This window comes from Musca domestica, unplaced genomic scaffold (assembly GCF_030504385.1).
Source record: "Musca domestica strain aabys unplaced genomic scaffold, Musca_domestica.polishedcontigs.V.1.1 42, whole genome shotgun sequence".
NCBI lineage: Eukaryota > Metazoa > Arthropoda > Insecta > Diptera > Muscidae > Musca > Musca domestica.
The window spans coordinates 35,007-51,477 of NW_026712329.1; the positions used below are offsets into that span (position 1 = coordinate 35,007).

Consider the following 16,471-nt stretch of genomic DNA (forward strand, 5'->3'; position numbering starts at 1 on the left):
TTTGGAATTGTTCATTGTCCCAGCAGCGGTGTCGACGCGTCTACCTATATTCTTCTACCATGGACACCATATAACAATACCTCCCGAGATCGTTATTTAGATGATATTAAAGACATTACTCACTGGAATTGTTTCAAATTTCGTTCGTAATAAATACTTGTATTTTGTATTTAACCTAATGGATTTTACCGCCTATGACAAACAATTGTGTATGCAGATCCTTGTCTTCGTGTATCCCCCATATAAGGGTTTTCGTTTCGACGAAATTTTCTTGACGTTTAGTTTTTTTACATATCTGTTTCTAGAATTGTGTGCATAATTGACGTTATGGACGAGATGCGTATTATATAGAGAACAAAAATGTTTTTCATCCGAATGCACATATACCGTTTAACATTTAAATTCCGTTACATTTTTCTACTTTATTTTCAAATGTCATAGTTATTTTTTCGATAAATGGTCTCATGTTTTTGGTTTTAGAAAGTTGAAACTTGGCCAATTTCCAGATAACGCCACAACAAAAGTGGTCTCATTTGTTATGGATGGAACCATGGTACAAAAAAAAAAAATCAAGCTAGGGCTATGATGCCATATGATTCTATTTTTTTATTTTCTTAGCATAACACAGGGTGAGATGAAAAACTGCAACCAAAGTCAGGATGCTGTCATTTCTAAGCCACTCGTCCGATAGCTGTTAAAATTATTCCAGTGACAGCTCATTATATTGTTTACTAGCGCACAGAAGCATTTTGGTGAGAAAAAAGTTATTCGTGATGGAATTCAAGCGTGATAGTGTGATTTCTTTATATTTGGCTGGAAAACGACAAGTGGCTATCGTTAGAGCACCTCAGCATTTAAATGTGAATAAATCTTTTGTGTCTCGTACCATTGCTCGTTACCGTGTTACTGATAGCGTAGCCCGACGTGAAGGAAGTGGGATGTGGACGGAAGAAAACAGCAACATCAGCAGAAATGGTTCGAAAAGTGAAGAAGCGACTTGATCGAAACCCGCTTCGCAGTGGCCGAAAAATGGCTCGTGAGCAGAACATATCGCAATATTCCATTCGGCAAATATTGAAAAATTAGCTCGCGATAAAGCCTTTGAAATTCCAAAAAGTGCAAGAGCTTACACCGCAACAAAATGAAAATAGACTCAAAAAAGCTAAAGAGTTGTTTCGCTTGGCAGAAAGTGGTGAACTGCCGAATTTGGTTTTCTCCGATGAGAAAACATTCGTTGTCCAATGATTGTGTTTACTTGCCAAAGAGGTCATCTGTGTGCACCTTCGGTTGGCCACCAGAACTCATGCGCCGGCCACGGTGATGGTGTGGGCCGCCATAACAGCCGATGGTCGCTCTCCGCTCGTATTAATCGACCGTGGCATCAGAATAATGCCGACAATTATCTCGAAATTATTCTGGAGGGTGTATTAAAGCCTTGGACACGCAAACATTCTGGCCGCAGATTTTGGACATTCCAACAGGACTCAGCACGCGCCACCCAAGTATGGTTACAAAATGAGGTTCCTCGATTCATTTCCAGCGCACAATGGCCACCAAAATCACCGGATACCAATCCGTTGGACTATTGTGTCTGGAGTATTTTAGAAAGCAAGGTTGACTCTAAAAAATACCAAAGTGTCGATCACCTCAAGCAAGCGCTTTGCCGGGAATGGGCCAAAGTACCGTAGAGCTAAAACCAAATACTCATGAAGAGTCCTATTTTTTGTAAAAATGTTACTACATTCTAAATTCTGGAAAAGAAACAAGAAAATTACATTCTTGCGGTTCTGGAACAGAGCTTAAATTGTATTTTTTACAATTTTCATTTGTGCAAGCATTTCGAAGAAGAAAATTTTCGTTTTACATATTAAATATTGAATTCGATTTATGAAAAAATTTTGTATAATTTATTTGAGTGATATTAGGTGTGTCTGGTTACTTTTCCTGAAGGAATTGTCCATCAACATCTTTCTGAGAGAGTAAGGTACTTTTATTCTCTTTTGTAAGGAAATTGCGAAAAGTAAACAGACGGTATTCCTGCAGAATACCAACAAATCAGCTGATTTGTCAAAACAAACCAATTTGTTCTCCATTAAAAGAATTAAACGAAAGGAACCACCACAAATTTCACAAGTTTTATAAATAAAAAGGAAATTGACAATAAAATAAAAATATGAGCAATAAAAGGAAGATAGATTTGATGTATTCTGCGGAATCCTTTAAACATGTTGCTAATGGCATTTGTCTAAAAATGTTGGAAATAGTCTTTCATTTTCTTATAACATATTAATATTTATGTTTTTCACATTTTGTAAAGTTGTTCTCCAAAAACAATTAGTATTGCTAATTCCAAAACAATATTTTCAAATTAAAATCACAAAAAGAAATAAATAAACAATAGAAAACTTCTGATTGAATGTCGATGAATGAGAAGAAGAAGAGTTGCAAGAGATTGCAAGAAGAAATTTGTCCAGCAAGAATTTGCAAACTCTCACTGAAAGAACTGTCAAAATTTCTCTCTCCAACCGCTCTCTTTTGCAGAACTTTCGGGTTAACAGACGACTTCCAGTAACAATTTGTAACAATTGTTACAAATTTTAGGGTAACCAGACACACCTATTACCTTATATAATTTTGCCATGGTATGTTGTTTCGCCCACCTATTTTTGGTATAATAAAGAAAAAGAGCGCCAAAGCCTGCCTGCTTCTATTTGATTTTTTATATCTATTTTATTAATTAATCAATTATTTGCTTCAGTAATATGCATTATGAAAGCTTCAAATTCCAATATTAAAAGAATTCCATTAAACATTTAAACAAACTACTACAAATATCTTATATTAAATATATATTTTAAGATTTATTCATATTACTTTCTAGAGTTCAAGTCTAATTCAGTCTGTCTAATGTCGTTTATTATCGGTGCAATATAAAATTTCTTAAAACTAAATAAACGAATACTTCAAATTTAACGGTATTTATTTCTTCCACTTTAATTTCGAAATGTACAGTGCTGCATATTTTCGATATGTTTGCAAAAAAGTGTTTATCTGAACCACCCAATTATTTGCAGGTTATTTTTATAATTTATTTAATAAAATTAATTTCTTTTGAATAAACATACATTTTAATTCAATTTATATTTTTAGAAATTACATTTTTGATTCGAAAAAAAACATGTTTTTTTATGGTTTGTTTATGAGAGCAGAACGACCACCAAATACAGAGAGACACACACGGTCATGTTATTGTTGTAAACATGCGGTTGTCATATGGTCCCCGCTCTGCTCTTCATGCTTTACCCCTCCAGTGAGCTTGTCGAAATGTCATCGCTCTTTTCGAAGTTTCTACCCAACGGCAAAAACCACATGTCTTCTCGGTCGCACGAGATTTTTTAAAAATTTACACTGAAATATGGTGAAAAGTGTTGTGAAAGTGTACCCAAGTGACAACTGAACAAAGCATCCACAGTTTTTGGTAAAGGATTAGTGCTAAATCGTGACAGAAAGTTCAAAAAATCACTTGAAAGATTTTTCCCAATTGACAAACGCAAGAAGAAGATTTTGTCATTTCCTTGCACACGAGTATTCGTTTACTCTTGTCGTCGTTTACGTTTGCTATTGACATTCTTCGAGTTGTCAAATTACGTATTGTTTCGCCATACTACGTTTTGATACGTTCGTTCGTCGTATGCGTTTTCAATCGAGTTTCCCCTCCGCAATAACAACAATATTTGTGTAAACTTTACCCGACGTTTGTTGTGCCCTCTCTCCCTTGCTCTTGAAGTGTCCGAAAGGAGACAAGACCACGGAAAAAAGGAGAAACCTAAGTGTGAGTGAGTGTGTGCGCGCAAAAAAAGAATAAGAAAACGTAAAATAACGAAACTAAATCAAAACACAATAAAATAACAGAGAAAAGAATATTCTAATTCGACAGATATTGCCAAAAAAGGCCGTGAAAAAAACTATTTTCGAAAAACAGAAATTTAAATAATTCTTGTTACTACGTCGTTTTAATTTATCCATACATCTCATAGTTCCAGATTTGTTGTTGGTGAGTAAAATTTGTTTTTGTTTTGGAGATTTCACAACAACGTTGTTGTCGAAGAGGAAGTACAGGCTTTTGTTTGTGTTGAATGGTTTAAAGTTGTTTTTCGTTTTGTGCTTTTTTCTCTCTTTCTGTTTCGAAGTTTTGTTTTAGTTGATTTTCAATTGGAGAACTTCGAATTCCATTAGACTACCCCGCTTTTTGAGTTTTTTTATGTCAGCTGTTTGGAGTGTTGCAGCGTTGCTTTTTCTGCACTTGCATCGTTGCACCGTATAGTAGGAGAAGTGTGCAAATCTGTTAAGGAAACGGAACTTTATTTATGTTAACCCATATTTGGTAGTAAAAACATTTCGTTACTGTACAGAAAGAACATAAACAAAATCGTTGGAACTGTGAAAACTTAATGCAAAGACAGAAATGTTGAAACAAATATGGTGTAGAAAGAAAACTGTTCAGTGTGGACTTTTCCAAAAAATACAATGATATGAACATCTGGTTTGAAATCCAGTCCAGTTTATTTATTAGACGCCAATTTGGGGTATATTTTTATGGTTATTAGAAGTGTTTTACAACGCAAATATTCCATTTTTCCTTTACTTTTCTAAAGGGGAAACTTTGCTGAAATAGTAGAGGGTAATCTCGTCGCCCCTTGAAATTGTGCCACACTTTTGTGTAAATGAACACGTTTCGAGTAAAAATTTACAAAAGTTAAAGAAGGAGACAATATAGACCCATTGCTTCCTGTGATGATATACTGAAATAATTTTCTGATTTGATTCATGCAGGTCCGCAAAGTACAATTCGCCTTTATAATTCAATTGAGATAAAAATTTTGAAGTCAAAATGAAATCTTTTGATGTTAGTTATAATCGGTTCATATTTGCAAAAAGATCCCATATGTATATGAGCATATACAGGGTGAGATAAAAAACTGCAACAAAGTCAAGCGCAAGAATTTTTATTTATTTTTATAAATTTTATTGAATGAAACCAAAAAATTTCGAAAATAGCATCAAATTTTAGAGTAAGTTTAGATTTTTTCGAATTGCACGAATTATGGCCTTCAAAGGGCCAATGAAACACACGCTGCCCGAATGTTGCTCTGCGGTATTTTGGCCCATTCCCGACGAAGCGCTGGACAACGAATTTTTTCTCATCGGCAGTTTACCACTTTCGGCCAAGCGAAGCAACTCTTAACTCTTTTGATTCTATTTTCTTTTTGTTGCGGTGTAAGTTCTTGCACTTTTTGGAGTTTCCATTGTTTTATTCCGAACACATTTTTCAATATTTGCCGAATGGTATGAGACACAAAAGATTTATTCACATTTAAATGTTGGAGTGCCCTAACGATAGCCACTTGTGGATTTCCCGTAAAATATAATGAAATTACACTATCACGCTTGAATTTCATCACGAATAATTTTTTTTCTGAAAAATCAAAAACGCTTTTGTACGCTTGTAAACAATATAATTAGCTGTCACTGGAATAATTTTAACAGCTGTCGGACGAGTGGCTTAGTAATGACGGCAGTCTGAAGTTGGTTGCATAAATACAAAGGTCAGAAGTGGAGTTTTCATGTATTTCGTCAGTCTTAACAATATTCGCGGTATTAGGCCATAGTTTCGACCTGTAATTTGGATACACATAGCTAGATCCATGATACAATTACAGAAGGTAGAACAAAGCTACCCCCTAAATACATTTTTTTTGGTGCCCCTATTCTTTCAAAACATATACACAGTCTTCATATGAGTTTTTATATTGTTTTGAATTAAAGTGAAAAACATTGAAATTATTCCAAATTTAGATGCATGCATGTTTTTCACGTTAACGGCCATCAAAATGTGTTATTTTGGGATGAAACAACATTGTCCCTCTATCTTTTATTCAATTTTGTGGAGAAACCCCAATATTTCATTCATATTTTGTGGGTTTTACCCAATATAGCATGGCTTGATCGACTCATCTGGCTGGCATAAAGTCGAATAAAAGTTCTTATTCCGGCAAAAAGATCCAAATTTGTGTGAAAATAAAAACTAGCCACATGGTAAAATTTATATAATGTTATCTCATTTTATTTTAACATATAATATACAACTATTTACAATATTTCATTGACAACATCCGACTATCAAAATTAAAAACGAGAACTTCTTCCCTCGTAATGTACGCACAACTTGGTTCTATGCCAAAACATATAATATTGTTTATGGTGTAAAATTCCACGATTCTACATGTTATAAATACAAATTATAACGAAGAATTGTTCCATTCAATCAGCGGGAAAAATTCGGGGGCTTTATTTTTTTTACTTTTAAAAAATAATTCATAAGTTCATATTCTAAACGTTAGAAGAGTTCCAGTAGGTTGCCATTACAGATGTGGCAATTAGGACTACCTTGTTATTTCTGTCAATGCCCACCTTTTACTATCCTAAAATTATGTTTCGACTAATAATTCACACATCCATACCGATTCGTCCTATATGCCATATATGGGTTAAGATTATTTTCTCATGAAAACCGTTATGAAAATACAACCCTGATTTATTGCCATCGTTTGTTTTATTTCCTCTCCTACTTTGAAAATTCACAACAACAGCTGATTCAGACATATGTTTAGATGTTTTTTTTTCTTCTTCAACGCTGCTTTTGGTGTGTTGCTTTCGTTGGGCCTATTGCTCTGGTGGGGCAGAGAACAACATTGAAAGAAAATCTCAAATCTAACCTCACATCTTGTTCTTCTTCTCACATAAACACACCAACAAACAAACACTCAGCTCTCATCGTATGAAGAACTCACATCAAACCAAAGTAAGGCAGGCAGAAGAAGAAGAAGCAGAGTATTTTTTCTTTCCATCGTACGTACAAATATTACGTTAAACAACTTTGTAAAAGTCAAATGGGAATTTTCCTCTTTTTGCAGAACGAGAAAAAAATCAAAGAAAGTTTCCTAAATTTTAGTTCAATACTATTTGCCCAGTGATCTGACAATAATTGTGATAAACTGTAGTACAATGTCTGTTTAGAGAGCATAGCAAGGAATATTTTATCCCAATACCTCATTGAAGAGTATAACCACTTCGACCACCTACCTGTCTATCGACGGACCACATTCAATAAGAATCGAATTGAGATTATTCAAGAAGTTCAATCAAAGATATCCAATTGAAGATCCAACAAAACAAAGCCACAAGGAACTTTATGAAGGATTACAAAACAAGCGTTCAAAAATGACGAAATCCATGTAGATATAACCGAAAAACAGAGAGAGGGGAAATATTGTCATTCCTTAATAAGGAACAAACACTACAGGGCAGTCTAACAACCGGTCCTTTTGCTGTTGTTGCCTTGCTGTTGACTCAGCTAGCCAGGTGGTGTTGTCCCCATTGTTGTATGTGTTGTGCTATATATAATATTATTACATTACGCTTTTTTTTCAAAAACTAATCTATGTTTCTTCTTTTTCATTTCATTCTTACCACCAACCTCACTTTAGTTTGGATTTGCTAGTACTAGTCCTTTGGAGTGTGTGTCCACCAAACAGAAAAGGAAGGAAGTACACAACATTTGTCGTTGTTGGAGTGGGCAAGGAAGCATCAAAGAGTTTCCGCGTCTGCTCACCTTGCATTCTGGAGTAAATAACGCTTGACGTCGTTATTGCACTCTGGAAGCCGCATAGGGTAAACAACACCCTCCCAAACCTATTATGTCATCCAAGGAAGAAACTTCAACAGCAGCGGTAGCTCCGGCTACCACTGCTGCTACTGGTGGCAGTGCCACCGGTTTCTCGTATGCAAATGTTTTGCAAAATGTCGATGCCAAAAAGGCTGTTGCTGCTGCAGCTGCTGCTCCGGCACCAGTAGCCGAGGATAAGGCTGTCGCGACAACCAATAATCGTGACGAAAAAGAAAATCAGCCGGAACTTAAAACAAATAAGTCCTGGTGTGATGATGTTGAACAGGAAGTCGTTTTGAGTCCTGCCACAGTAGCTGGTGAAAAACGTGCTGCCGTCAACACCGATACGGCAGCAGAAAACTCTTCCGAAATTGATGACAATGGAGATTTTGTTCCTGTTGTTTCTAATTCTCGTCGTGATCGCAAAAAGGCTCGCAAAGAAAAACCCTCACGTGATGGCCGCAATGTTACTGGCAATCAGGGTCAAGGTCAGGGTGGTCCAAAATCTGGACCACGTCAACGTGGTGGCAATGGTGGTACTGGTGGTGGCGCTGGTAATGCCAACACTGACAAAGATGGTGAACGAAAATATCCCCAAAGACAACGTCAACGAAATGGCAGTCCACGCAAATCAAATGGTGGCCCCAAGGGAGGCCAGAAGGAACCACGCAAAGATGCTTCACCCAGTGCTAGTGCTGAAAATGCTAGCAGTGGTAATGAAGCCAAGACCGGAGACGGTGAAACTCAAGCTCAAAACAATGCCGCCGGTGGCAATGCTGCTGCCGCCAATCCTAATCCACAGCCCAAAAAGTTTGTTGCTGCTCCTCCACCAAAGGTTAATGCATGGAAGGTAAGTGGATATTTGAAGTATTTGAAGTTTGAAAAGTAAGATAGAATTATGCACTGTCGGTTGTTAATAGTAACTGGCAAATTATATGTATAGGAGAATGGCATTATTTGTGCAGAACTGTGGTTTATATAAGCTACCAAAAAGTTGATTTAACCAACAGATTTGTGAGTGGGTTGTTAATTAAAAATCTGCTCAATTAAGACAAATAATATGTGATATGACTGACACTAAGATAGCGTTGTTGCAGCAAATTTTATATTCGCTAACGGCGTGTAAAATTTGAATATATCTCTGCTTAGAAAGAGACTATCAGAGGACATTCCCTAAGTAACGGCTATCTGTAGTATTATCAAGTTCATTTTTCCCTAAACCCTACAAGGAAATCCATCTCGTTTTAACATCTTATGACCATTTGTTATGAAAATGTTATTTATTTTTTACTTTTATCAGAGTAGAAGAGATCAACACATTTGAAATTTGAACGAGAAAAGCATCCCGAAGGTGCTGGCTTCAATACTGACCAAAAAGATTGCTACAATAGTGTTCGGTCATTATAAGTATTGAGTTATAATCTCTTTCTACCTTTTCTGGGTCCAAATTCTAGCAACATATCGACATCGAAAAAATTTCAATCGAAATGAACTTTTGTATTATCATTTTAGATTGAAAATATTTCAATTTTTCATAGAAAAACCTGATTTTGACTATAACGTTCGATATTTAGTATTTTCTACCAAAATTTTAATTAAACAAAGCTAAAACTGATACATAAAAATGCATTTAAATCGAAACTTTTTCGATATCGACTGACAGAATTTGGCTCCTGTGTAGAACATAGCCTTCAAACGGCCAATGAAAGCGTCACACGCTGCCTGAATGTTGCTCTGCGGTATTTTGGCCCATTCCCGGCGAAGCGCTTGCTTGAGGTGTTCGACAATTTGGTATTCTTAGTGCCAACCTTTCCAAAATACTCCGGAGATTTTGGTGGCAATTGTGCGCTGGAAATAAAGCGAGGAACCTCATTTTGTAACCATTCTTGGGTGGCGCGTGCTGAGTGCGATGGTTCTGAGTCCTGTTGGAATGCGGCCAAAAAGTTTGCGTGCCCAAGGCTTTAATATACCTCCAGAATATTTTCGCGATAATATTCGACATTTATTCTGATGCCACGACCGATTAATACGAGCGGAGAGCGACCATGGGCTATTATGGCGGCCCATACCATCACCATGGCCGACGCTTTAGTTCTGACCTCCTTGGCAAGTAAACACGATCATTTTGTTTGTGTACAAACTGCTGGACAACGAATGTTTTCTCATCGGAGAAAACCAAATTAGGCAGTTCACCACTTTCGACCAAGCGAAGCAACTCTTTACCTCTGTTGCGGTGTAAGTTCTTGCACTTTTTGAAATTTCAATGGCTTTACCCCGAGCTCGTTTTTCAATATTCGCCGAATGGAATATTGCGATCTGTTCAGCTCACGAGCCATTTTTCGGCAACTGTGAAACGGGTTTCGATCAAGTCGTTTCCTTGCTTTTCGAACCATTTCTGCTGATGTTGTTGCTTTCTTCCGTCCATTTCCTTGACGGCGGTTTTTTCATCTCAGCCTGTGTATCATAAAAACGTTCAATCAATAGATGGCGCTTGTTATAGAATTGTTGCAATAGAAGGGTAGTCGCGTTGTGTCCTTCCCCCCTTATAGGGGAACCATTAGTTGTGTTGTTATGAAGACATATGATAAGAGTATATTTTACGGCATACGATTCCCTTTAATATTGTCCCGTGTTAAAGAAACACTTGGTTTCACTATAAACTCCGATTCTGCTAAGAGCATGGTCATGAACGCTACCAAGTTTTCTACATATTAATAATATTTGCGCTGCTGAAGTTACTATAAAAAATAAAATATGGGTTTCATTTGGTGGAAAGGTTTTTTATACTAATCTTCCACAGTGTTTCTTCTTGGTCCGCCTATGGCTGGAGACAAGATACTGGCCATTGGGCATATTTGGCCCTCCTTCTTTTCTATATCGAATTAATATAACCAAAAGATGTTAACATGAATCTATCAAAAGTTTTTAACGTGAATCTTTCTTCAATTATTATTTTTTTTTTTTTTTTTTTTAATGCTGAACATGAACTCAGACATCTTCTAAAACCCATTACCACTCCCTATATGCTTGCAAAATTCGCTTGGCTTTCTGAAGCAACAAGATAAATACATCTCATATCTATATGGGTATTGCATAATTTTTTAAAACGTATTACCTATAAGGAAATATTTCTATTTCACGCCCAATAATCGAATGATGCAATTGGATGAGGGTGTGAGAGCTACGAGTATCTTAAGATAAATTTAGTGACGTTATTTTTCCAATTCATCTCTAAAACGAATTAAAATGGCCTCAGATTTTGTTTTTTTTTTTTTTTTTTGTTTTTTTTTTTTTTTTGTTCAAATACCATTTAACTTTACCCATTTGTTTATGGGCGAAAACAGCAACAACACGTGCTCTGTATAAACAAAATACAAAATAATAAAAAATACAATAACAACACATTAAAATAATAACAACAACTGTGTGCTGTTTTTCAAATCGCGCACACAGACAAAGATAATTTTGAAACCCCTTCTCTCAAAAAACGTGTTGGGAACAGTTTTTAATTGTAATACAATTTTCGGTTTTCTCTTTATTCTGCTGGTTTGTTTTGTTTCGTATTTTTGTCTGCGTCGTTATTTTTATTCATTTTTTGTTTCGCTTTTCGAAAGTCTTGTTTTTTTTAAAACGCAGTTTATGACTGGATCATGATTTGTCATCAAATGGTCAGCCGAATATTGATTATTGGCTTAGTTTCACATGAACTTATAAAAGATTTGGTGCATTGATACACAAGTCGCAACTGCAGATGTATTAAGAGAAGATTGACATTTTTTTAGCGGCTTAAATCAATTAACAGTGGAAACTATGTTCTTATGATATCGTACCAACAAAGGTATTTTCACAGGGTTTGCCAAATTTTGACTCTGTCTAGCCTTATCTTTACACTTCTATGTCTTTGGCATTGTGGTCTTCCTTATTAAGATAATAATAAGAAGCATATCCGAGTATTTAATAGAAAGACGTTTCTCATGTCGAAAGCTCTTCATTTGCTGTAATACATAATGATACGGTATCGTATCAATATGGGAACCATTGTAGGTAATTTTAAACAAGGAGGACTTCTTCAGCTTTTTGCTCTCTTGCACGAAGTCACCTACCATATGAACAATTTTCAAAATTAGTTTCAATTTATCGTCCTAAATTATCACATTAATATATTTATTATTAATATGTGCTCCCACAAAATTGATTATCCTAACTGAATTACAAATATTTGTATTTTGGTTTTGAATACTATTTTTTCTGTGCTTAGAAATACACAAACATTCAACTAAATTAATAAATAATTTAACATACAAATTAGTTTAGTGTGTAAAGTCAGTTTTTATTCGGCTTGGAGTTGGCGTATTTATGAATATTTGGTAAAATTCATAGTCAAAACTAATGACTTCATTATTGTATTGTATAAATACAGTATGATATTTTAAACGCTTCCGCTAATCGAAACGTTTTAGGGGAAATCATGTGCTTGTATAAACACATAAAGTTTACAACTATTAACTATTTTGAAGATTCTGCCTACCAAAAATGTGTGAAATAAAATAGAAAAAAAAATATTTTGATAGTACTTCAAGGCGGCTTAAGAACCTCGGATGAAACTAAACTAATAAATTGTGCTGTTATTTACCTTTATTCTGAACTATGTATTCAAATTCGTCAGCAACAAAGCAGGATGCTAAAATGTTTTGTGTCTGGTAGTTGAACCACTGTTCTATACAGACCACACTCGCGTCCTATAGTTTACCACATATGTATTAAAGGCCAGCAAGCCCTCCTTTACTCCAAGAGATGCCGGCTTACTACTTAAGCACCCTATTTATTGCTTTCACAGACAGCATAACTATGCTTTACACCTAAGATCTTGGGGAAGTTATTGATCTCATCATTCCCTCGACCTGCACAGCTACATACTAATCTTAGCAGTCGTTCTGGTAGTGAATATTTTTATAATTTGGTAAAATTCATAGTCAAAACTCTGATTCATTCGCATAGATAACTACAGGGTGAGATAAAAAAATGAATTAAATCAAACCCCATAATTTGTACTTTTTTTTTAAATTTTATTCAATGAAACCAAAAAATGTCGGAAGTAGCATCAAAATTAGGAATAAGCTTAGGTTTGTTCGAATTGGTCACATTTGGCACGAATTATGGTCTTCAAACGGCTAATGAAACCGTCACGAATGTTGCTCTGCGGTATTTTGGCCCATTCCCGGCAAAGCGCTTGCTTGAGGTGATCGACACTTTGGTATTTTTTAATGCCAACCTTGCTTTCCAAAATACTCCAGACACCCAAGATTTTGGGGGCCATTGTGCGCTGGAAATGAAGCGAGGAACCTCATTTTGTAACCATTCTTAGTTGGCGCGTGCTGACTTTCTTCCAAGCGAAGCAACTCTGTAGCTCTTTTGAGTCTATTTTCATTATATTGCGGTGTAAGTTCTTGCAATTTTTGGAATTTCAATGGCTTTACACCGAGCTCATTTTTAATATTTGCCGAATGGAATATTGCGATATGTTCAGCTCACGAGTCATTTTTCGGCCACTGCGACGCGCTTCTCACTTTTCGAACCATTTCTGCTGATATTGCTGTTTTCTTCCGTCCATTTCCTTGACTTCGGGCTACGCTACCAGTATCACGGTAAAGAGCGATGGTACGAGACACAAACGATTTATTTAGATTTAAATGCTGAAGTGCTCTAACGATAGCCACTTGTGGTTTTCCAGCCAAGTATAAAGAAATCACACTATCACGCTTGGATGCTTTTGTACGCTTGTAAACAAAATAATGAGCTGTAACTGGAATTATTTTAACAGCTGTGGGACGAGTGGCTTAGAAATGACAGCAGTCTGAAGTTGGTTGCAGTTTTTTCATCTCACCCTGTACTTAGAGGACAGAACTTCTTTACTCGAATATCTTCCAGTCCATTGCATCAATCGAACTTTTAACCAGGGAATTTTCCTTTTTTCTAAGTTTGATTAGGAAGAAGAGAGCAAAGGTAGAGGTGACTCCAGTTCCAGAAAGGTGCATTTACTGACATGTGAAATTTATTTCTGTTTGCAAGGACGTTTTCGTATAGTTCTAGCCACTGACATTTTCTGGCCACTGGATAGATGACTAATAAGGAAGGCATGACCTTGAATTTTTGCACTACCATTTGTCTAAGAAAAGACCAAATAGAGCGATAGCAAGTGGTCGGTCATGTCCATCACCTCTTTGCGCTACTAGACCCTGCAGCATTCACATCATCATCTCCACACACACGAATGCCAGCCAATGTTTTAAGCTCGATCCTCTTGAGTTATGCAGAAGCCTTCAACAAGTCAAAAGACATGCTATCCTGCCATCAAATCTTATTTGGTTTAATAGCCTAGAAATGTGTGTGGGCCGGAGGTTTTACATTCTTCATACAATTTTTGTATTGAATAGACTCATTTTTTGGTTCCTTATGCAAAGACACATGGAAACTTTATTCTATTTCACTTTTTCGAAACTTGTTTCTGAGAATTTGTCTTATACGATTACACAAAGAAAATAAGGTCTACCGTTTTAAACGTTGATAGATATATATTTTCAATAGAAACACGAGGCTTCTATAGGTCATGCTTCTTTAACCACGTTAATCTAGTTCATTATGGCCAGTACATTATAGGGAATTTCAATATTGCCCAAAGGTCTAGATAGAAAACTAAAGTCCTATACGCAATCTAATTAAGCTATTTTATCATACAGTTCATCTGCTACTTTGTTCCCAAGAAATTATAATCTCTCTATAAGCCATTATGTGACATTATGGCCAGTACATTACAGGGAATATTGCCCATAGTTCTAGGTAGATAACTACGTTTGTTTTTGAAAAGTCATATATGCGGTCTAATTAAGCTTTTTTTTTATCATACAGTTCATCTGCTGCTTTGTTCCCAAAAAATAACTATAGTCTGGACCCCAACAAAAATTAATTATGGGTTCGTAGATTTCCAGGGATTTCCAAAACACCAGTGGATTTAATGACCTGGAATAAACATTTGCTCCTAGGCGTGTTTTAAAGAGCATGACACTATTGATCAGAACCTATTTCGCCAAATGCGCCAATAACATGTAATGAAAAGGCAAAAACATTGTTTAAAAAACCCATGGTTTTTGTTGGCAACTAGTTGTTCAAAATTTGTTTTTTTTTAAGTGCGTAGTTTTATTATTCTTAAAACAAAAGTGAAATTGTCAACAAAAAGCAAGGTGACGTATGTTTGATGGAAGATCACAAGTACCAAGAAAGTGTACAATCAGAAATGTGCGATAATATTGAGTATAGAAAATAACGTGTTGTCGTGGGGCATAAATTTAATGAAAAAAAAAAAAAAAAAAAAACAACATAAATATGTACGTACGTATATTGTTTATGTTGTTATTTTGTCTTTGGTGTGTGTTTTTATCACCCTCTTAGTCTAGAATTTTGATACACAAATTGAAGTGCTACCTTGATTTTTTGATTTTTTGCTTTTTTCTCTATGATTGTTTTGTATTGTTTTATTTTGCCAATATGTTCTTTTATGTAGTCAGATGTGTTCACACGAAAATAAAAACATTAACATAACCTCAATATATTTTAAATATTTACGGTCAGTTTGTGTCTCGATAAATGCAAAAAATATATCAGCAAACAAGTGTTTTTTTAAATAAATTTAAAAGAATAAAACAACGATTTGTAGTGAATTTTAAGGTTTAAATTCCGTTTTTTAATAAATAGTTTCTGGGCATAAGTTAGATATTCAAAAAAATAAATAAATTTAGCATTTCAATTAAAACGTATAATTATGAAAATGTCTGTATACATCTCATTGTTTTGCTTAATTAGTGCTAATGGTATTTATTTTTGTCGATTGAAATTAATGGTTTATTTATACAGGGTGAGCGAATAAAACTGCAACAAAGTTAAACGCCATAATTTTTATTTTTTTTAAATTTTAAATTTTATTGAATGAAATAGCATCAAATTTTAGAATAAGTTTAGAATTTATGGCCTTCAAACGGCCAATGAAACCGGCACACGCAGCCTGAATTTTCTCTGCGGTATTTTGGCCCACACACGACGAAGCGCTTGCTGGAGGTGATCGACACTTTGGTATTTCTTAGTGCCAACCTTACCTTCCAAAATACTCCAGACACAATAGTCTAACGGATTGGTATCCGGAGATTTTGGTGGCCATTGTGAGCTGGAAAAGAAGCGAGGAACCCCATGTTTTCTTCCGTCCACTTCCTTGACGTCGTGCTACGCTACCAGTATCACGGTAACGAGCGATGGTACGAGGCACAAAAAAATTAATCACATTTTAATGCTGGTGTGCTCTAACGATAGCCACTTGTGGTTTTCCAGCCAAATAGTAGCTTAGAAATGAAAGCAGTCTGAAGTTGGTTGCTGTTTTTTTCATTTCACCTTGTATGTATATTCGAATGGTACAACCACATGCCTGATAAATGAATATTTGGCAAAAATAATATACAAAGTTGATCCATTGCGATATCGATAACGCCATATATCAATAAATTTGTCCAACCGGAATAATAACAATTATTTCCTCGGTAAATAATACACAATGCGTGCTACCGTACGTTGAACAATTCAATTTTTTGATAATAAAAAAGATTATAAAAGTTTGATAATATTTTAAGGCTATATATTGATAAAAAAAATAATAATCCACCTAATTTTCTACCTAATCTATGGAGGCCACAAGTTAATTAG

At 35.5% G+C, this 16,471-nt stretch overlaps 1 protein-coding gene across 3 annotated transcripts in view; it reads left to right on the forward strand.

Annotated features, from left to right (window-relative positions):
- The first annotated feature begins 3,330 nt into the window (after nucleotides 1-3,330).
- LOC101892572 (la-related protein 1) overlaps nucleotides 3,331-16,471 on the forward strand; it is a 63,286-nt gene continuing 50,145 nt past the window's right edge. Inside the window, exons 1-2 of one of the 3 annotated variants that reach the window (XM_020038158.2) lie at nucleotides 3,331-4,054; nucleotides 7,548-8,576. In XM_020038158.2, the coding sequence (XP_019893717.1) occupies nucleotides 7,758-8,576 (819 nt within the window). In that variant the 5' untranslated portion in view covers nucleotides 3,331-4,054; nucleotides 7,548-7,757. Of the gene's footprint in view, nucleotides 4,055-6,957; nucleotides 7,443-7,547; nucleotides 8,577-16,471 lie in introns of those variants that run through there. The other 2 variants (XM_020038159.2, XM_020038160.2) reach the window with 2 other exon arrangements.